General features: G+C 43.1%; 1 protein-coding gene and 3 non-coding genes across 4 annotated transcripts in view; 2 read left to right on the forward strand and 2 right to left on the reverse strand.

The window, feature by feature from the left end:
- Positions 1-23,879, reverse strand: part of LOC126267542 (hemicentin-2) — a 1,749,994-nt gene that overhangs the window by 143,080 nt on the left and 1,583,035 nt on the right. Inside the window, exon 11 of the mRNA XM_049972846.1 lies at positions 20,798-20,970. Coding sequence (XP_049828803.1) covers positions 20,798-20,970 — 173 coding nt within the window. The remainder of the gene's footprint in view (positions 1-20,797; positions 20,971-23,879) is intronic.
- Trnas-cga (transfer RNA serine (anticodon CGA)) lies at positions 18,090-18,164 on the reverse strand. Its single transcript has one exon. It is a non-coding gene; the product is annotated as a tRNA-Ser (tRNA).
- Trnas-cga (transfer RNA serine (anticodon CGA)) lies at positions 18,450-18,524 on the forward strand. Its single transcript has one exon. It is a non-coding gene; the product is annotated as a tRNA-Ser (tRNA).
- Trnal-caa (transfer RNA leucine (anticodon CAA)) lies at positions 18,751-18,825 on the forward strand. Its single transcript has one exon. It is a non-coding gene; the product is annotated as a tRNA-Leu (tRNA).

Here is a 23,879-nt window from a genome sequence, read left to right on the forward strand (position 1 = left end):
GCGAAAATTGTTGAACTGTAGAAAAAAACACGTAAATTGGTTACAAACTATAGCGTTTTTCAACGTATGAACATCATTACAGGTATTCAGATTTAGGTTATGACATGTTCGATACGCCTCCCATCATTGGTGATGATGTGGTGCACACGAATAGCGAAATTGTGCGTGATCCTCTGATGTGTCGAAACATCAATGCTGTGGATGACCTCCTGAATGGCTGTTTCCAGCTCAACAATGGTTTTGGAGTTATTGTTGTACGTCTTGTCTTCAATATAGCCCAACAGAAAGGAGTCGCATGTGTTGAGATGCGGAAAATGTCGGTGCCAATAGAGGCCAATTCCAGTGGCCTCTGTGTAAGCTAGATCCAGAAAGTGGTTCCCAAAGTGCTCTTCCAGGCTTCGACGCGACTGAGCTCTGTCTTGCTTGATTTGGATCTTGCCGAAATCAGGGTCACTTCCAAAACCTTCACGTACCGTTTGGAAGTCACCGTGCCATCAAGGGTTATCGCACCGATTATTCTGTGGCTGCACATGGCACACAACAGTCATCCTTTGAGGGTGAAGAGACTTCTCGATCGCGAAATGCGGATCCTCAGTCCCCTAAATGCCCCAATTTTGCTGAGTGATGAACTCATTCAAATGAAAGTGGGCTTCGACGCTAAACCAAACCATGCATGTGAATACTAATTCCGATCATACCTCGCGGCGAACTGTGCAGTTTGAGCCTTCTAACGCAAATCATTCAAAAGTTAAACAATTTTATTTCATATACTTCAATAAGTTCCATCCAGTACGATTTATTAGAACAACTGGAGATACACAGACGTTTCAAGAAAAATACAGAAACAAAAACCTAATGGAAAACGAAGTACCTCAGTGATTTTGTTCATTATGAGATAGTGTTTTTAAAACAAAAAACGCTATAAGAATGGTATGAAAAGTATCTACCCCTTTTCTTCTTTATAAGTACATAATCCCTTCCACGATATTGTAACTAATAGATAACATCTACTACTTGTTGACGATCTTCAATAAGTCCTTGCAACAATTTCGCGTTATGTTTCGGCTTTTGGCGTGCAAAAGCGAACAGTATAAGTGATGATTGCCTAGCGTAAATTTCTGTGTAAAACAACGGGCAGGATTATAATTACTTTACATTTATCCAGTCATGGTAGTAAACTGACATGGAATCTCCGCATATATGCATTCCACTGAAGTTTGCGAACGATGCAACAGCTCCCACACACCTAACATCACATTCAAATCATGATACGGTAAATTAAGAAACTCACTTGCAAGTGGAAAATATTCCGTGATACGTGTCTTTGCAAGACAAATCAAATAAAAACATCCTGACAAGCAGCTGCAAATCTTTTGATGTTAAAGGCAAAACTATTAGATTCATATAAGATATGGAAATTTTTCCTTAGTGAAGCTAATCTAGCACAATTAACATGCTAATAAAACAGCGACCTCTATGATATCATATGGGACTGTGGTAATGTTGTTTCTAGACTGAATCTTCCACTACGCATTGGGTTGTGTGCTGTAAAGTAAGAGAGTATGAGAGAGGTAATGAAACTTTTCTCTCGACAGCAAAATATTTATCTTGTTTCTTCCTTACGCGTTTCAGCATTTCGCCATTGTCAAAAGGACGGAACACCGACGATACACGACATCGCGTCCAACTTACGCTTAGTATGAGCAAGTGCAACGTCGAACAGCGTAAGAAAGAAATAAAATAAATACCCTCGTACAAACTCAACGAAAGTATTATATCATATCGGTAAGTCGTGCAGTTGTGTTGGTATTGTGACTTTTCCTGCATCGATCTGAAGTCATGCCTGATGTTAATGCACACACAGTTATAACGAGCGCTATCTATGAGCAGAACGTCACACTCGAATGAGCTCCAGAGTTTCAGTTGAAAGTGAAGCACCACTCCGGACGCAATAGGGACATCTGTGGAACAGGAGAATGAATACCCCTCATGCCACGAAGGAAAATCGCGACCAATGATCGCGTCCCCATCATCGCGTTACGCGCAATAGATTTCTCAAACAAGGAAGTTGCCCGACGTGTGTTCCACAGTCAAATTGATGTAGCAAAGACATCGGGTAGATTTCTATTGACAGGTCGTGTGAAGGACTTCCACCACATTCGACAGGTATAAATGATGGATGACTGATATACACTACGTTTGAGTCGAAGGAATCGTGGGCTGTGTGTTCCAGAATTGAATTCGTCTTTCCAAAGAGGCCACACGACGTCGTGTATCGCCTCAAATTGTAAGGAAAGGCTTTCACGATGCGAGTCTCCATTCCTGACAATCGGTGAAAACACCACGTCGTACAACACAGCACCAAAAACTCTGTTGGAGATGGGCAGTACATCATGCAGAATGGACGCCCAGGATGGGAGTTTGTGTCGTTTATGGAGGAAACTTGCAGCTGTTTGTACGCTGACAATCGCAGAGAACGTGTTTGGAGACAGCCCGGTAATACTGAACGCCTCAAACATTGCGTCCGTCACTCGCAGGAAGGCGGTGGTGCAGTGGTATTCAGGGATGTCATTACCTGGGCTCACCGTACACCTCTCGTAATTGTTGAGGACAATCTGACTGCTCTGCAGTATTCAGACTAGATTCTGCAACCAATAGTTGGACTCTGTCAACACTGTTACGGAGACAGTTTCATTTAGGTAGATGATAACTAGCATGCTTATCATGCTGTTCTCGTGAATAAGTTATTTCGGCTATCTAGAATCATCAGAATGGAGCGGCCTTGCTGTCCCTCGGACATGAAACCATTCGAACATGTGGGGATCGATTGAAACGAGTGGATTTTGGATATCAACAATGACTACCTACTCTGCGCGACTTACGCAGAATCGCCATTGGGGAGTGGTTAATTTGAATCACGACTGCTTTGATGTTCTAGTCGATGGTATGCCATGAGGGATTCAAGCGTTCATCTGATCAAGCGCACGCTCCACCACGTATTGAATTTGCTTCAGCGTACTGTCAAAAACCTCCCATGGAAAACAAACGATTTTATTGTCAAATAAGTTTTTGTTTTATGAATTGCTGACCTGGACTTGTTGCTTCAGAGCCAATTTTGATTTCTATGCCACGAATTTAGAAGTAAATAAGTGGCACAAAATTTTTGTTGAGGTCCGTATTTTGAGGTCAAGACGAATTTCATTATAAGTGCCTCTCCTCATAAAGCTTCCATGCAATATGCCTCCTAAGGGGAGAGGTGCCGGAGGAAAGAAAGTGAGGGGGCTAGCCGGGAATTGTGCTGGATAGTTTGCTGGGAAGGTTTTAATTTTGAGCCTTGTGGCTTTATGATAGATTGTTTCATAATAGCACAAGTTCCGCTTCAGAGTGGATGATTCATTCTGGAAACAACCTTGGACTGTGAATAAGTCGTTTCTCCGTGATATTTTGTCCTCCTGGAGTGTTAATCCGTCGATATATGCAGAATATCTTCTCTGAAGCTCAGACAACAGCGAAGAAGGACGGCTTATTCGGTGAGATCACTTGTCACCCTCCGGGTTCAAACCCGTTCAGACTCAGTTTCAATCTATCAAGAAGTTTCAGCAATACTTTCGTCGGACGGTTGGAAATACTGTGTTAAATTTTACCATACTTTCTAAAAACACAGAGTATACAATTTCTACGCATTTCAGAGAACAATGACAAATTAAAAATTTCTAGCTGCTTACTAAGAGTAGAGTGTTAACACTTCAGAGTGCAAAGAGGGACAAACCAGAGAATTCCAAATTAGTAGGTAGAGCTATGGTGTCACGAAATAGCTTACAATTTACATCAATATGTATTTTAGATAGCATGGAAGAGAATTACGGTTTAGAGTTCCATCGACAGTGGTTTCATTCGTGTAAGTAAACTCGGTCTGGTTAAGGACGACTAACGAAATCCATCGTGTGCTTCGAAAAGAACCATTGACAGAGGCGCATTGTGGGGGAGAACCACGAAAACCTCAAATAAGTGTTGCTGGACTTAACTTCATCTCTCCTCTTCTCGAGTTCAAGACCTTAAACACTACACCACAGCGTGCAATGTTATTTCAGATGTCATCAGTACTACTACGTGAAAGTAAGTTTATCCAAGACTGCGTAAACAGCTATCTCCGTCGCAATACTAGGTCGATGACATGTATCTCTAAGAATGTGAGTGAAAATGAAAGCCATTCAGAACGGGAAAGAGTGTTCGATCTACGTTTAAAACATGGTAAGAGTAAAACATTGTGTAGTACTCCAAATGATACACAACAAAAAGACCTTGCACATCGCATACAATTTTGGTGACCTTCAGAGCTCAACCTGGCGGTATATAAAGGAATTTCTGGGACTGCGGAAAATCGGGCATTGTGACAGAGAATTAGATTTACCAAGACCAACTATTAACATTTTCAGAAACAGAAACGCTAGGGAAGCATTAAACCGAACACCCCACATGTAACGAGACCATCTGTTAACGATATGTTTGAGAAATAGAAGCGTTAGAGAATCATTAAACCGAACACTTCCCTATCAGGCCTAAGCAATCAACTAAAAGGGAGCGACATTCTTGATGCGTCACAAGGAAAATATCATACTTTTGCAGTTTGACGGCAGCATCACCCATTGAAACGTATGAACGTATTTATACTATTAATTCTTTATGTTAATACTATCATAAACCTATGCTAAAATGATAGTTAATACATAATATACTTCTACATGTTTTACACTCCACGGAGATTGTAGCAAGTTTCTATTATTTATTCGTTGACCTCCCAATTTAGGTTAGGAGTTTACTGTCAGGTGTTTCACTGTTCCTTTGGAATGTTTTTGCAGATTCAGCATGAACTTACAAAGACGAATATTTCATAGTAGTTAGAAATAATTTTCAGAACCAATAAGCAAATCTTTTGATTTTAAGACTAAACTGTTAAGGCCCTTGATTTCTGCTAGATCGAGGGCTATCTTAATTATTTGTATAAGGACTAAATTAATATCGTGTGATGTTTCCAATTTAGTACCACCCGTAAATTGAAAATATCAGTTACTGTATTTCAGCAAGATTTAAAGTTTGCTAAGTGTTGCAATGGTAATGTCGTTATCAGGTGGATTGTGTTTTTTTCTATTTTCTATTGTGTATTTGGGAAACAGCGGTGGGTCAAGAAATAAATATTGATCGAAGTAGAAAACTGGTGTTCATTTATGTATTATCTAACTTAGTGTCGGTTAATTAGTGTTGGTCGACAACAGATTTTTTTTATAAAAACATTTTTGGCGTAAACCGAATACCTATGCTTCGGCAAAATTTGGAATGGTACACTTCGGTGCTAGCACGATAGCGCTGATTTTCTCAGAGAAAGGGCCTTTGTCCCGTGGTCGAAAAGTTCTGACAGATTTGCTATAGTTATCAGCTCAAATTTCGAGTCCAAATGTAAATTAATATTATCAGACAAAACGGTTTTCGTGAAACTTTAAATTACAATACCTTTCTTTTCGTGATCCGATTTCGATTAACTAAACCCTATACAGTGGTGCTGAAGAGGTAATTGTGTTTGACGTTTCCCATCGTGCTCCAACGATCAAATCTGAAATGTACTACTCTACCCTCAGACAATTGAAGAAACGAATTCAGCTTGTTTGTCGCCACGAAAATGTAATCGAGCTTCTCCTTTTCCATGACAACGCAAGACCTTACAAAAGTAAGAACACCCAAGAAGATCTGACAATTCTTCATTAGACTAGTCTCCGTCATTTACACTACAGGCCCAATCTCGCACTTTCCAGTTTCAGCCTGTTTGGATCGATGAATGATGCACTCCACCGAAAGCAGTACGTGGATAATTAGGAGGCGAGACCCACGAGAAAGACAGGCCGCAGCGCATGAGTCACGAAGGTAGTCCTGAACTCGCTCGCTCGCTCAGCTCAGCAGACAAAATGCGTTTCTAAACCTGTTAATTCGCAGCTGGGCGTGTAAGTACTAACGACAATTGCATCTTCCACTGGAATCTTCCACTATGAAGCCTTACTGATTAACACCACTACAGCAATTTTTTAAAAATCTATACTCGATATGAACCGTATAATGGCTTCCAGAATGAGATTTTCACTCTGCACCGGAGTGTGCGCTGATATGAAACTTAGTGGCAGATTAAAACTGAGTGCCGGACCGAGACTCGAACTCGGGACCTTCGCCTTTCGCCGGCAGGTGCTCTACCATCTTTTTTCTGTTTCATTTTGTTCGTTGTTGATCGTTGTGTTTGGTCGTTGCAGATGTCACATGACATTACAGAGCCCAACCAGCTCTCTGACCAAACACGCTGAGCTACCGTGCCGGCGACCATCTGAGCTACCCAACCACAACTCACGCCACGTCCTCACAGCTTTACTTCTGCCTGTACCCAGTCGGTATAATGGCCTGTTTATAGCATTTAGTCGGTTCTGCTTAACAGTACTCATTACATGCTGCAAATAGTGCTGATAATCATATAAACATGTTTTTTTTATTTTACGCCAGTACAGCCGTAACAAATTTTAAGTAGGCCCATGGATTTCCCATCAGTATAGGACTAATAACAGTAAGATTCCATAATCGCGGATTTCAGTAGAAGATTCAGTTTCCGTCTGTACAGACACGCCTAGTTACGAGTTGACAGGTGTACAAACGAAGTTTGTCTGATGATTTGAGCGAGCAGGGGACTATCTTCGTGAGGTACCCGCCGTGCTCTGTATTGGAATCGTGAATGGAACCTACTTTATAGTTAAACTAAATACTGGTGGAATTTAATAGCTGGATTTCTTATTTCACGGATCGCTCTCACTACATCTCACTTCGTGGAGTTCATAATATCGGCTGTTTTCTCATGATAATTTACAAAGTGGCGGGAGAAATGCTATTGATTATCGAATTGACAACACTTGTTTCTTACTATGATCAGCCTCTCTCCAGCCTCAGTGAAGGGACAACCAATACACCCGTTTCTCAGCTGACCCACGATGCTTATAAATGACCTTTATACAGTGTACGTTACTTCCCGGTACAGTTCTATCTGAAACTCAACTTACAAAGTTCGCCTGGCTGTTAGCAGTACAGATATTAAATGTCGCAGAGGTAAGTTTCAGGAGGGTCATATTTTCACAACCCTTGTTGTATATTGTTTTTCGGAAGCTGTTTGCTGGACGATATGTTTTGATGAGAGATACAAACACGAACAAACAAAGGAATATTTTTTCTAGCCAAGGTGACTATCACTCTGTTTTGAATTAAAATTAAGATTCACCAACGACAGAGCGAGTGCAACAAAAGGAAGTGATACTGGTGATTTAACAGTACGTATTCTCTGTACTGAAATGTTAGGGAATATGAAGAATATTCGTGCATCTAGAATCAACAAATTTATTTTATTTCCAAACAAATGCCACCAAAATATTCACTACAAATATATGCGAGCTACTGAAGCAGACAATACAACAATATGACGTTTTAGAGAAGGAGACATGCAGATACCTATAATAAAACTGGAAGTCTCGATGGTTCAAGAAATCAAAAGTAAATATTAATTGAAAAGCAAACTAACTCTGTCTTTAAGTATCACTGGCCACACAGAAACCACCGCATATTTCGTTCTGACATAATGCACGATTAAGCATTATCATAAGCCGGCCGTCGGGACCGTGCGCTTCTAGGCCCCTCAGTCCGGAACCGCGTGACTGCTGCGGTCGCAGGTTCGAATCCTGCCTCGGGCATGGATGTGTATAATGTCCTTAGGTTAGTTAGGTTTAAGTAGTTCTAAGTTCTAGGTGACTGATGACCTCAGATGTTCAGTCCCATCGTGCTCAGAGCCATTTGAACCACTTTGTCATCATAACAGCAAACAGGATAACAACATCTCACATTGTCTTACAGAAATAATTGGCAGTATCTGAAAGAAACTATCAATCTGAATGAAACTTCAAAATAGAGGCAACTAATAACAGATGAGGTCAAAAATATTAGATGACTTTTTTTCGTTTGCACATATACACTCCTGGAAATGGAAAAAAGAACACATTGACACCGGTGTGTCAGACCAACCATACTTGCTCCGGACACTGCGAGAGGGCTGTACAAGCAATGATCACACGCACGGCACAGCGGACACACCAGGAACCGTGGTGTTGGCCGTCGAATGGCGCTAGCTGCGCAGCATTTGTGCACCGCCGCCGTCAGTGTCAGCCAGTTTGCCGTTGCATACGGAGCTCCATCGCAGTCTTTAACACTGGTAGCATGCCGCGACAGCGTTGACGTGAACCGTATGTGCAGTTGACGGACTTTGAGCGAGGGCGTATAGTGGGCATGCGGGAGGCCGGGTGGACGTACCGCCGAATTGCTCAACACGTGGGGCGTGAGGTCTCCACAGTACATCGATGTTGTCGCCAGTGGTCGGCGGAAGGTGCACGTGCCCGTCGACCTGGGACCGGACCGCAGCGACGCACGGATGCACGCCAAGACCGTAGGATCCTACGCAGTGCCGTAGGGGACCGCACCGCCACTTCCCAGCAAATTAGGGACACTGTTGCTCCTGGGGTATCGGCGAGGACCATTCGCAACCGTCTCCATGAAGCTTGGCTACGGTCCCGCACACCGTTAGGCCGTCTTCCGCTCACGTCCCAACATCGTGCAGCACATCTCCAGTGGTGTCGCGACAGGCGTGAATGGAGGGATGAATGGAGACGTGTCGTCTTCAGCGATGAGAGTCGCTTCTGCCTTGGTGCCAATGATGGTCGTATGCGTGTTTGACGCCGTGCAGGTGAGCGCCACAATCAGGACTGCATACGACCGAGGCACACAGGGCCAACACCCGGCATCATGGTGTGGGGAGCGATCTCCTACACTGGCCGTACACCTCTGGTGATCGTCAAGGGGACACTGAATAGTGCACGGTACATCCAAACCGTCATCGAACCCATCGTTCTACCATTCCTAAACCGTCAAGGGAACTTGCTGTTCCAACAGGACAATGCACGTCCTCATGTATCCCGTGCCACCCAACGTGTTCTAGAAGGTGTAAGTCAACTACCCTTGCCAGCAAGATCTCCTCGAATCTTTTGTACTGACGGGATCTGTATTTGGTCTATGGCTCCATACGAAAATATTTCATAGCCGTTATAGTCAGAAGTTGAGTGAATTAATGCAAGTTAGTGAATACAAGTGAATACAACAGAAGCGGAGTATTACTTTGCCACTTACTTCCAGTTTTCATTTGTTTCACTTTACGATTGAGACTTCGTCGATCTAGTGGAACCACTCTGAATAACTTGTGGACGCCCATCATTCAAGCGGACATGAGACAGCGGCTGATGATACAAGTAAAGAAAATTATCCTACACACCCATATCATCAAAGAAATTTTTTGAAACAGCTAGTTTGGGCGTATTGTCAATATGTTGTAGAGAGAATACACTCCTGATATATGCAGACCACGAAAACTAGTATTACACGGATCTAAGCATACAAGGGCCGAGGAGAGAAAGTATTACTTTGATTTATACACTGAGTGACAAAAGTCATGTCGGACCTCATTTTCTCAGGAGTAATGCAACAGCAAGTCGTTGGAAGTCCTGGCAAAAATATTGAACCGTCCATAATTGCAAAAGTATTTCCGGTGCAGGATTTTGTGCACGAACTGACATCTCGATTATGTCTCATAAACGTTCCTTGGGAATCATGTCGGGCGATCTCCATGGACAAATCATTGGCTCGAACTGTCCAGAACGTTCTCCAAGGCCGACCGCGGTGGTCGTGCGGTTCTAGGCGCTCCAGTCCGGAGCCGCGCTGCTGCTACGGTCGCACGTTCGAATCCTGCCTCAGGCATGGGTGTGTGTGACGTCCATAGGTTAGTTAGATTTAAGTAGTTCTAAGTTCTAGGGGACTGATGACCACAGCAGTTGAGTCCCATAGTGATCAGAGCCATTTTAACCATTTGAACGTTCTTCAAACAATCGCAAACAACTCTGACCCGGTGACATAGCGCGTTGTCATCCTTAAAAGTTCCATCAGAGGTCTATGAATAGCTGTAAAAGATATCCTAGTAGTTAAACCAGCAGCTTGCGCAGTGCCTTCTTGACCACTTGGGTCCATTGCTTCGTGGGGTCTGCGCCAGGCCGAAACCATACAGTCGCCTTTTACCTACTTAAATTGGGACTCATATGACCAGACCCCCTCCCCCCATGAACCATGGACCTTGTCGTTGGTGGGGAGGCTTGCGTGCCTCAGCGATACAGATAGACATACCGTAGGTGCAACCACAACGGAGGGGTATCTGTTGAGAGGCCAGACAAACGTGTGGTTCCTGAAGAGGGGCAACAGCCTTTTCAGTAGTTGCAGGGGCAACAGTCTGGATGATTGACTGATCTGGCGTTGTAACAATAACCAAAACGGCCTTGCTGTGCTGGTACTGATAACGGCTGAAAGCAAGGGGAAACTACAGCCGTAATTGTTTCCGAGGGCATGAAGCTTTACTGTATGATTAAATGATGATGACGTCGTCTTGGGTAAAATATTCCGGAGGTAAAATATCCCCCATTCGGATCTCCAGGCGGGGACTACTCAAGAGGATGTCGTTATCAGGAGAAAGAAAACTGGCGTTCTACGGTTCGGAGCGTGGAATGTCAGATCCCTTAATCGGCCAGGTAGGTTAGAAAATTTAAAAAGGGAAATGGACAGGTTAAAGTTAGATATAGTGGGAATTAGTGAAGTTCAGTGGCAGGAGGAACAAGGCTTCTGGTCAGGTGACTACAGGTTTATAAACACAAAATCAAATAGGGGTAATGCAGGAGTAGGTTTAATAATGAATAGAAAAATAGGAATGCGGGTAAGCTACTACAAACAGCATAGTGAACGCATTATTGTGGCCAAGATAGACGCGAAGCCCACACCTACTACAGCAGTACAAGATTAAATGCCAACTATCTCTGCAGATGACGAAGAAATTGAAGAAATGTATGATCAAATAAAATAAATTATTCGGATAGTGAAGGGGGATGAAACTTTAGTAGTCATGGGTGACTGGAATTCGGTAGTAGGGAAAGGGAGAGAAGGAAACGTAGTAGGTGAATATGGACTGGGGCAAAGAAATAAAAGAGGAAGCCGCCTGGTAGAATTTTGCACAGAGCACAAATTAATCATAGCTAACAGTTGGTTCAAGAATCATAAAAGAAGGCTGTGGTCTTATATTAAAAAACAGTCCGATAAAATACACATTGCCTATGAGCCTGTGGGTTTTGGTCTTAACAGAACCACTTAATATAAGAAGTTCAACTAGGGGGCAGCCTCATGTAAATGAACCACAGTCATCTAACAAAACCAATATCAAAAAGATATGCCACCTGCAAGAAGGTTGTATACATGGAAGAAGCCTGGAGATACTGACAGGTTTCAGATAGATTATATAATGGTAAGACAGAGATTTAGGAACCAGGTTTTAAATTGTAAGACATTTCCAGGGGCAGATTTAGACTCTGACCACAATCTATTGGTTATGACCTGTAGATTAAAACTGAAGAAACTGCAAAATAGTGTGAATTTAAGAAGATGGGACCTGGATAAACTAAAAGAGCCAGAGGTTGTACAGAGTTTCAGGGAGAGCATAAGGGAGCAATTGACAGGAATGGGGGAAAGAAATACAGTAGAAGAAGAATGGGTAGCTCTGAGGGATGAAGTAGTGAAGACAGCAGAGGATAAAGTAGGTACAAAGACGAGGGCTGCTAGAAATCCTTGGCTAACAGAAGAAATACTGAATTTAATTGATGACGAGGGCTAGTAGAAATCCTTGGGTAACAGAAGAAATATTGAATTTAATTTATGAAAGGAGAAACTATAAATATGCAGTAAATGAAGCAGGCAAAAAGGAATACAGACGTCTCAAAAATGAGATCGACAGGAAGTGCAAAATAGCTAAGCAGGCATGGCTAGAGAACAAATGTAAGGATAAAGAGGCTTATCTCACTAGGGGTAAGATAGATACTGCCTACAGGAAAATTAAAGAGACCTTTGGAGATAAGAGAACCACTTGTATGAACACCAAGAGCTCAGATGGAAACCCAGTTCTAGGCAAAGAAGGGAAAGCAGAAAGGTGGAAGTAGTATATAGAGGGTCTATACAAGGGCGATGTATTTGAGGGCAATATAATGGAAATGGAAGAGGATGTAGATGAAGATGAAATGGGAGATACGATACTGCGTGAAGAGTTTGACAGAGCACTGAAAGACCTGAGTCGAAACGAGGCCCCCGGAGTAGACAACATTCCATTGGAACTACTGACGGCCTTGGGAGAGCCAGTCCTGACAAAACTCTACCATCTGGTGAGCAAGATGTATGAGACACGCGAAATACCCTCAGACTTCAAGAATAATATAATAATTCCAATCCCAAAGAAAGCAGGTATTGACAGATGTGAAAATTACCGAACTATCAGTTTAATAAGTCACAGCTGCAAAATACTAACGCGAATTCCTTACAGACGAATGGAAAAACTAGTAGAAGCCGACCTCGGGGAAGATCAGTTTGGATTCCGTAGAAATGTTGGAACACGTGAGGCAATACTGACCCTACGACGCATCTCAGAAGCTAGATTAAGGAAGGGCAAACCTACGTTTCTAGCATTTGTAGACTTAGAGAAAGCTTTTGACAATGTTGACTGGAATACTCTGTTTCAAATTCTGAAGGTGGCAGGGGTAAAATACAGGAAGCGAAAGGCTATTTACAATTAGTACAGAAACCAGATGGCAGTCATAAGAGTCGAGCGGCATGAAAGGGAAGCAGTGGTTGGGAAAGGAGTGAGACAGGGTTGTAGTCTCTCCCCGATGTTATTCAATCTGTATATTGAGCAAGCAGTGAAGGAAAGAAAAGAAAAATTCGGAATAGGTATTAAAATCCATGGAGAAGAAATAAAAACTTTGAGGTTCACCGATGACATTGTAATTCTGTCAGAGACAGCAAAGGACTTCGAAGAGCAGTTGAATGGAATGGACAGTGTCTTGAAAGGAGATGAAAATCAACCAAAGCAAAACGAGGATAATGGAATGTAGTCGAATTAAGTCGGTTGATGCTGAGAGAATTAGATTAGGAAATGAGACACTTAAAGTAGTAAAGGAGTTTTGCTATTTGTGGAGCAAAATAATTGATGATGGTCGAAGTAGAGAGGATATCAAATGTAAACTGGCAATGGCAAGGAAAGCGTTTCTGAACAAGAGAAATTTGTTAACATCGAGTATAGATTTAAGTGTCAGAAAGTCATTTCTGAAAGTATTTGTATGGAGTGTAGCCATGTACGGAAGTGAATCATGGACGATAAATAGTTTGGACAAGAAGAGAATAGAAGCTTTCGAAATGTGGTGCTACAGAAGAATGTTGAAGATTAGATGGGTAGATCACATAACTAATGAGGAAGTATTGAATAGGATTGGGGAGAAGAGAAGTTTGAGGCACAACTTGACCAGAAGAAGGGATCGGTTGGTAGGACATGTTCTGAGGCATCAAGGGATCACAAATTTAGTATTGGAGGGCAGTGTAGAGGGTAAAAATCGTAGAGGGAGACCAAGAGATGAATACACTAAGCAGATTTAGAAGGATGTGGGTTGCAGTGGGTTCTGGGGGATGAAGAAACTTGCACAGGATAGAGTAGCATGGAGAGCTGCATCAAACCAGTCTCAGGACTGAAGACCACAACAACAACAACGATTTCCGAAATGTAGTGTCCCATGCGTCTGGCTCAAACTACCATTCCACGTTCAAAGCCTATTTACTCCCGTGTGCGGCCACAGTGACGCCGGAAAACTTTTCACCTGAATCACCTGAGTACAAATAGCTCCCCTTTGCACTGCCCTTTTGTAATTCGTGTAAGTGATAGTACCGCCATCTCCATATGTGCGTATCGCTGTCCCAAGATTTGTGCCACTTCATTATAGGGGACCTGAAGTGGCGTAAATTTTACGTTGAAAGTGTTCGTTTGAAATAAATTTCTTTGATGATACGGCTGTGGTGCTTCGTTTTCTTTACTGAGAATAAATATCGTTTTATCTAGTGAGCCGCTTAGGCCATTATTGTTATTTGCGAATGAGGATTTCGTTGATGAGTGGTGCACACATGACAAGCAACAACCGAAGGGACCACAGTCTTGATGAGTGAAGGACATAGGAGCAGTATCGGTTGACATTATCATTGCCTTTTATTTTTTTTTATTTACTTATTTTTCTGAGTCAACAGTCTTTAGTCTAGTTTGATGCAGCTCTCTCCTGTACCAACCTCATCATTTCAGACCATCACACCCAGCATACATCCTCAGTTATCTGCAGGATGTGTTCGAGTCTCTGTCTTCTTCCACAGCTTCCTCACCTTTGCAGCTCCCTCTAATACCATGGAAAATACTCGTGTTGTTTATCGTCCTGTACCTTCTTCTTGTCAGTGTTTCCTATATACTATTTTCCTCTGCGATTCTGCGCAGGACCTCATCATTCGTTACCTTATACGTCGACCTAATTTTCAGTATCCGTCTGTAGCACCACAGCCGGCTAGTGTGGCCGAGCGGTTCTAGGGGCTTCAGTCTGGAACCGCGCGACCGCTACGGTCGCAGGTTCGAATCCTGCCTCGGGCTTGGATGTGTGTGATCTCCATAGGTTAGTTAGGTTTAAGTAGTACTAAGCTGGATATATGTTAGGGGTACAGTCGAGATTGTATTGGCACGCCTGTCAAAGTTTTATTAGTGTAGGAGGTGTCATGGCAGTCAAGTTTTGTTAATGTAACAGTTAGTATGACTATTAAATTTTATTAATATAAGAAGTTGCATGGCTTCGAGGCAAGGAGAGAAACTTTATTATGATCAGTATTAAGACACTGCACAAGCATGGTGTTGAGAAGGCAGGATGCACGTAGCATGTGTCCAGCGGAAAATAGAGCGATTGTAACTACCAACACCGAGGTGACAGTCTGATGTCAGCCATGGTTACTCCTGGGGCGGTAACACACCGCTATGCAATAAGGCCAGATGGTCGAGGCAAAACACTGAAGTGCTGTCAATCCTGTAGTGCGTCATAATCATTCCAACGGGATCGGACGTTTCCAGATCGTTTGAAAGATTACTAGGCAGTTCTGGAAGGACTTCAGTTATTAACAAGACATTCAGTAGCAGCAGCGGAAAGGAACAATTCTAGAGAAAGTCGTGTAGAAGTCCCCGAAAATCGTTATGTAAACGACAAACGTACAAAACGAACATATTTTTAGCTAGAGTCGGAGACAGTACCAGAAAGTAGAAGAAACAGTACTGCAGCTGAGACTCGGAGTCACTATACACACTTTGATGCTGCTGCAGTAAAAATTACGAGAAGATTGTTCATATGTGGGAAGGCAACTGAGTAGTTAGCTACAGTAGCAACGGTTGTCTACCTTTTAGTAAAGTTCTGCTGAGTTTGTCTCTGGTAGTAGCAGTGAGTAAATAGGCTATATGATATTTCCTGTGTGTCAGAAGATACGTGGAAACAAGTGCTGTCTTATATGTCCCTCCTATCTACATCTACATCCATATTCCGCAAGCCACCTGACGGTGTGTGGTGGAGGATGAATAAGACGTCTAATTGCACGGGTCACAACGAGTGATAATATTTTCTGTGCGCCACAATATGTACAGGAACGACCACTGACTTGCACTTGTCGCCTATTGTTTCAGTATATCACTGTGTATTTTTGGAACGAGTTGCAAGCAGAGCATTCGTTTCTCTTAGTTGACGGTAGAACTCAGGAACCGGGAATAGTTACTGTGACTAACGTTTCGAGTGGTAGGCGTAATTGTTTATGTCTGACGGTATAAAGCCACTCTAACATCCCTCTCCAAGTAAGACTGAACTATTGAGAGATAGAGTGTATTTGAACCGTGTCCTTAGCGATTCCACCATTATCCACTTCCTACAAAGTCAACAACTTCTCCTCTTCATTCCAAGTTCACCTGTGCTAAGCATCCTGGCAGACATTTTCCTTTCATTAAAGGTGATTTGGGCCGACAGTCTTCACCGTCCTGATTGCGTCACGCAGACCACAGCTTCGTCCGAAGTTGGTGGTAGAACCTGTGCCAGGACGCGACAGTATATCCCTATAGGACGCGAACTGCCTCTATAAGGATGGTCACAATTACACATGTGAAATTTTTCGGTATTATGGTAAACTTAGATTCGACCAAATGTTCATCCAGTACCTGGCTGATGAATGTATAAGTGGTCTAGCGTACGGTAGTTGTGAAAACATGCAGTGGTCATGTCAGACATATAGTTCCAATGGCAGGACTCCGAGCAAGTACTACTGATGATAAAGTCGGCATGTGCAGCTGCGGGAAAGTACTCTAGATAAGTAGTTCTCACCATGTTTGGTTCATGGCATCTACGCAATGTAGCATGCTGCCGCAGCACAGTGACATACGAATTCGCAACAGTGAGAGGGGGTTGACGCACGAGTCAGTAACAATGCAAGAGCCTCTGTCTAGCGTGAGCACAGCTTGTCTCCACCAGTCAGTTGTGACCAGACTCGCAGTCCTAACGCAGTCAAATGTTTCGTCATATTTTAAGCGTGAGTTTAGTTGCACGCTTTTATGCATTGTCCGGTTAATTTGTTTATTTTTCAGTCTGTACAAGTTTTTCATTAAAAGGAAAAAGATTGAAAATTATTCAGAAACAAATAACGTTACAAAAGTGAGAACTAAACGATTCCAAATGTAAGTCTCGTGAAAGCTGTTCATTCTACTGGAACATTTTGTAAACACCAAGAGAATTATTGAAACTTTCGATTTACGTGCGCTGGCCCTGAAAACTGTTCCTTACCAGAACGTTCCGTGTATGGATTAAAACTAAGTAAAGAATCCTAGTAAGTTTATAACACATTTGAGTAATTAACATGGTCACTTATCAGGGAAAGAAAAGAATTGTTGTAGCCTAATGATTTCATCAACGGAAAAGCAAAGAAAAGCTGTGGTAATATGTCTGAAAAATTAAAAGTGGCCAGTTATTAAGTTGCCGAAGCAGCAGTGACATAAGTGCAGCCCCATACCGTTGCAGAAGACTCTTTCTTTCTGCATGTAAAGAAACAGGAACTCGATCTTAGGTGGTAGTGTCGAGTAAGAAATATCTTTGGTTCCATTGTTAAATGATACCATTTTTCAGCAAATTGATGACCTGTCTTCAGATATCCAGTGATATGTCCTTGAAAAACTAAGCGACGATAGTATAATTTCGCTACAGCTCGATCAATCAACAAATACAAGCAAGAAATGACAATTAAGAGGTGGAGGAGATTAGTCTTTAACGTCCCGTCGACAAGGTCATTAGAGACGGAGCACAAGATTGGTTTAGGAAAGGATGGGGAAGAAAAACGGCCGCGACCCTTCGAAGGAACCATCGCGGCATTTGTCTTAAGAAATTTAGGGAAATCACGGAAAAACTAAATCAGTATGGTCAGTCGCGGGTTTCAACCGTCGTTCTCCTTAATGTGAGTTAAGTGTGCTAACCACAGCACTACCCCGCTAGATAAATTTCAATTAGTAGATTTTTTGAATTTCATTCTATTATTAAACAAATCTTTTCGTGTACTAACCTGCTCTGGAAGTCAACTGTTTCGGATGTGTGTAATGCTATATCGAGCACCTTCGAACAAAACGGGCTGTCCCGGAAATGTTATGTTTTTAGAATGAAATTTTCACTCTGCAGCGGAGTGGGAGCTGATATGAAACTTCCTGGCAGATTAAAACTGTGTGCCAGACCGAGACTCGAACTCGGGACCTTTGCCTTTCGCGGGCAAGTGCTCTACCAACTGAGCTACCGAAGCACGACTCACGCCCGGTATTCACAGCTTTACTTCTGCCAGTATCTCGTCTCCTACCTTCCAAACTTTACAGAAGCTCTCCTGCGAACCTAGCAGAACTAGCACTCCTGAAAGAAAGGATATAGCGGAGACATGGCTTAGCCACAGCCTGGGGGATGTTTCCAGAATGAAATTTTCACTCTGCAGCGGAGTGTGCGCTGATATGAAACTTCCTGGCAGATTAAAACTGTGTGCCCGACCGAGACTCGAACTCGGGACCTTTGCCTTTCGCGGGCAAGTGCTCTACCAACTGAGCTACCGAAGCACGACTCACGGCAGGTACTCTCAGCTTTACTTCTGCCAGTATCTCGTCTCCTACCTTCCAAACTACAGAAGCTCTCCTGCGAACCTAGCAGAACTAGCACTCCGCTGCAGAGTGAAAATTTCATTCTGGAAACATCCCCCAGGCTGTGGCTAAGCCATGTCTCCGCTATATCCTTTCTTTCAGGAGTGCTAGTTCTGCTAGGTTCGCAGGAGAGCTTCTGTAAAGTTTGGAAGGTAGGAGACGAGATACTGGCAGAAGTAAAGCTGTGAATACCGGGCGTGAGTCGTGCTTCGGTAGCTCAGTTGGTAGAGCACTTGCCCGCGAAAGGCAAAGGTCCCGAGTTCGAGTCTCGGTCGGGCACACAGTTTTAATCTGCCAGGAAGTTTCATATCAGCGCACACTCCGCTGCAGAGTGAAAATTTCATTCTGGAAACATCCCCCAGGCTGTGGCTAAGCCATGTCTCCGCTATATCCTTTCTTTCAGGAGTGCTAGTTCTCCTAGGTTCGCAGGAGAGCTTCTGTAAAGTTTGGAAGGTAGGAGACGAGATACTGGCAGAAGTAAAGCTGTGAGTACCGGGCGTGTGTCGTGCTTCGGTAGCTCAGTTGGTAGAGCACTTGCCCGCAAAAGGCAAAGGTCCCGAGTTCGAGTCTCGGTCGGGCACACAGTTTTAATCTGCCAGGAAGTTTCATGTTATGTTTTTGTTTGCATAGATGATGCACCAGCAATGACAGCCAGGTTCACAAGACATTTTGCGAGACTGAAACAAGATATTCCTATTGTAGGTTCAACAAATGGTTTCAAACACCGTGGGGCTCGGGTGCCGACGACTATTTCTACAGAACTTAAAAAGAGTGTATAAAAATTTCTGCTACCAGTCACAACCCAATTGAGCAAGCAGGGATTGTGGGCACTACACAGCATAAAAGGATCAAGAATTAGGAAATTGTGACGTAACGGAAATGTTTCTACACCCCATAAAGGAACATCATCACGGAGTTCCACAGCATTTGCTGTGGATAAAATTCACTTAAAAATGTTTCAGATAAAGTCATTAACATGGTAATTTTTCTTAAAGTCTGGGGCTCTTAAGAAAAGACATCCCAAATGGCTGTGCAATGAAGTGGGATCTGGACATGACACTTTGGTTCTCTATACTGAGAACCGCTGGTTGTCGAAACGTAGAGTCCTAGAAAGATTTTTCAATTGAGGAAAGAGTTATTAAAATTGTTTAGCGTCGATAACCCAGACTTTGTAGTACAGTTAAATTACGAGGAGTGGTGTTCAGAGGTAGCCTAATGGTTGACATTTTTCGCCATTAAATTACCTGAACGAGAGGAAAGGAAAAGAAGAAGAACGTGTTGACATTAAATGATAAACGCCCCAGATACTAAAAAAAAAGCCTTGGAATGTAGAAATCATTTGTGGAAAAGGTATATCTTAAAATGTTTCCACTGACTTTCAAGGTAGATTCACACAGTGACATAACCCGCCAATTCCTTTTAAATCACCTAATCGTTCTTGAGAATAGCTTGTCACAATATGCTTCCTCCACCATTGTCGACACACATGATTGTTTATACCATTTTTACTCAGTGTCTCCGTAATCAAACATCGACCTTTGTCTGGAGGTAGAAGATCAATTCGCAGGACTTTAGACAGATTGGACGCTTCACCTGAAATATGGTGAATTACCACTTAACAGGTTTTGGATGTTAACGAAGGAAGAGGATCGAGTAATACCACTGAAAGCAGTTGCATTTTTGCATCGCCTGCCTTAGCAAGATAGGATTATCGCCACTAAACTGCATAAAAGGAAACAAGAATGAGGAGAGAATTTCCTCAGCTGAACAGAAAAGTGTGTGCTTGTCTTCATTTCCAACACGAATTAAACTTTTGTGTAAGAAGCGACTGGCTTAAGTTCCTAACTCAAGTACATAGGGCGTAAACTAATAAATAACCTGCAGATAAATTTATGTTCTGGAATATTAGTATACTGAGCGATTAACTTGCTCCTAGCGATAGGTTTTTCGCAACCTGTATTGCCTTCAAAAACGAAATGCGGTATTTTCGTACTCTCTCACGCGCTAAGTGCAAATTCCTAGTGTTACAGAAAAAATGAACAGGACCTTTGTGTAAGATACTTAATAACGTTAAATTTTGTACTGGGGTACGTTTCCGCTGGGGGACACAGTTTTGGAGCTATCTAAGAAAAACGCTTTCAAGTATCACTGTCGTACGTTTTTCTTGAACAATTCAAAACTACGTGCTCTAGCCAAAACGTATCCCAATGCTTTTCCACAAAGGAGACCTGTTCATTTTTTATAAAGTTCTAATAGTTTGTACGTTGGGAGCAGAATTGAAAATATTGTGCGTGGTATTTGAAGACATTACAAGATGCATAAAACCAATGGGTAGTGGCAGCAGTTCAGGCTGTATATGCTGTTGTTCTTTAAAAAAAAAAAAAAGTTCAGTGAAATTACTTCAAACGCTATACCATAAACCCTCAGAAGAAATGGCGGCACGTCTAGCTAATATCGCAGCACAGTATTGTGCCAAGGCTCACCCATTGGGAACGGCTGCTGCAGATGATATGGCCGCCATGAGCAGCTGAGACTTGATGGCCACTGACTCACCTCCAGCACGAAGTGCTGCGCCAGGTCGCCGTCGTCGCCGGGCGAGCACCACACCTCCAGAGAAGCCGCCGGCGCCTCGCCGCCGCGGACGACGGCCATTCGGCTGCCGGCGCCGAAGCTGACGCCCGCCGAGTCATTGCGGACGCTGCACTGCTCTGGCGGCTGCGGCGTGCCTGCCGAAGAGGAAGAAAGGCGGTAGTGGAAGAGAGCTGCCACTGAATCACATGCGCTCGTAAGGAAGACTGCACGAGACCAAAGAGCAACATGATCTGCTATCTTGATCAATAAAGTGCTGTGTATGCATTCAGGAACTCTAATATTTGAAATTAGCGCGTCCACACATCTCAATTTCTACTGTTGACCTCACTGGATCTGTCTTGCTACAGAGTTGGACAAAAATACGGCAACACCGACAGTAATGCGTTCTGGAACTCAGTAAATACATATGCTAGGCTGCAGGTTAGCCTGTTCTATTTGCGTGCCAACGGCATCTACATCTACCTAGATACTCCGCAAGCCACGGAGCGGTGTTTTGGCGGAAGGTACATTGTACCACTTCCAAATAATGCGAGAGAAAAGCGACTGTTTGTATGCCTCCGCATGATCCTTAATTTCTCGTTTCTCGTTTCTCCTTACACGAAAATTATGTTGGCGGCAGTAGAATCGGTCGGCAGTTAGCTTCAAATGCCGGGTCTCTAAATTTTCTCAACAGTGTTTCTCGGAAAGAACGTCGGCTTCCGTCCAGAGATATCCACTTGAGTTCCCGAAGCATCTCCGTAACACTTACATTTTGTTCGAACCTGCCGGTAAAAAATATAGCACCCCGCCTCTGAATTGCTTCGATGCCTTCCTTCAATCCGAACTAGGTACTGATTCCAAACACTCGAGCAGTACTCAAGAACAGGTCGCACCAGCGTCCTATATGCGGTCTCCTTAAAAAAAATAATAATAAAAAAAATAAAAAATGGCTCTGAGCACTATGGGATTTAACTGCTGAGGTCACCAGTCCCCTAGAACTTAGAACTACTTAAACCTAACTAACCTAAGGACAACACACTCATCCATGGCTGAGGCAGGATTCGGACGTGCGACCGTAGCGGTAGCGCGATTCCAGACTGTAGCCCCTAGAACCGCTCAGCCACTCCGGCGGTCTCCTTTACAGATGTACCACTCATTCCTAAACTTCCCCGATGAACCGAGGTTGATCAAATGCCTTCCCATCACAGTTTTCACATGCTCATTTCCCTTCATATCGCTTTGTAACATTACGCTGAGATGTTTAAACGACTTGACTGTGTCAACCAGGGCAACAGTAATACTGTATCCGAACATTCCAGGTTTGATCCTCCTACGCATGCACATTAACTTACATTTTTCCACAAAGTGGACGAAAGTGTGCTTTAATTGATCATAATAGTCGGTCATTGAAGAGAGTTATGACAAAAAGTGGGAGGACGACGGCTGAAAAAGTACTGCAGATCTACTGAAGTTTCTCTAAAAAACTGTCTGCATCAAAACAACAAGAATGGAGCTCCAGAAGCAGTGAACGGAGGGGCGAGCAAGAATTACGAAACTGTCCACCAGCGATGAAGCTGTCATTTCTTCATTACCTTACAAGGGTCACTCGTGGTCAGAACAGTGATCCTTGTGGTTGTGAGTGTATCGTGCAGGAGCTAAGCGAAGTCGAACGTGGACAAATTGTTAGTCCTCCTATGACGAATGTTGCCGTAGGGGAGGTAGCCGCGGTATTTATACCGCATACTAAGTCACAGCGTGGAGGAAATTGTGTTTTAAATTATCGTGACAGACGGTCATTAAAGAGGATTGGGTCGGAAAATAAGAGGCCGACCGCTGCAAAAGTTCTGCAGATCTACCTGTGTCACTCGAGAAAACTGTGTGCACCAAAACAATATGAAGGGAGCTGCAGGGCGAGCCAGAAACCACTCATCAGCGATGCAGTTGCCCATAACAAGAAAACGGTCTACCGAAGCAGTTACACGTAGACTTTGGAGCAACAGAAGAAATTCATTTGGTGGGATGAGACTTGTTTCACACACTTTGCAACTTCTGGACGACTCTACGTTCCAAGGGTGAAACTTGGCGATGTCTGGGTATTCCATCTGCCCTGTGATTACTCTGCAGGGTCACATTACTACCGAGGATTATGTGGCCGCTTTGGCTGATCGGGTCAATCCTATGCTACAGTGTTTATTCCCCAGTGGTGATGCAGTGTTCTAAGACGACAGTGCTCTTATTCACAGACCTCGTATGCAATATTGATTTTGTGAGTACGAGGATCATTTACCACACATCCCGCAACCACCACAGTCAACGGATTTTAATATTCTTGAGCCTTTGTGGTCTACTTTGGAGAGAAGGGTTCGCGATCGCTATACACCTCACTGTAGTCTAAAGCTGACATTATTTTACAGTAAGAATGGTGTACGACTCCCTTGAAAACTAAGTAGGACTGTATTTATCCATTCCGAGATGACTGGCAGCTCTTTTGAAAACCGCTGGGTTTCCTACACAACATTAGGCATAGGCATGGTAATATCTTCTGGTGTTTCCATATGTTTGTCCAACACCTGTAAGTAAAGTCGTACCATCTAGAGCGACTACGATGTTCTCTAACTGTTTTGCATGTTACAAGGTGACTCCAGCACGAAACTTTATTATTCGCTGCAACGCCAACTATTTTACAGCACTTGGAGTATTCGGTGAAGCTTGTCATATTAATTGAGGTATCCGCTGATACAATGATAGCCCTGAAGGACAATGGCAACAAGCTGCAACAGATTAACACAAATTAACGTGGTCAATTAATTACTGCATTACCTGTGCTGGTGAAATAGGGCCAAATTCTGGTTCACAGGATGTTATATACGTAAAACTTAAGTTACTGCGGAAACAGCAAGAAAAATATAATTTATGAACGCAGGCTACGCAGCTACAAATCGTTCGTTTTGGTTATAGTTCTGTACTATGATCGGTTCTCTTTATTAGTAACGACCACAGGAAAATGGCAGTCACATTGTAATTCTACCATTCTTACAGACAACTATATGGCAAAACTTCTTCA

This window comes from Schistocerca gregaria, chromosome 4 (genome assembly GCF_023897955.1).
Source record: "Schistocerca gregaria isolate iqSchGreg1 chromosome 4, iqSchGreg1.2, whole genome shotgun sequence".
NCBI lineage: Eukaryota > Metazoa > Arthropoda > Insecta > Orthoptera > Acrididae > Schistocerca > Schistocerca gregaria.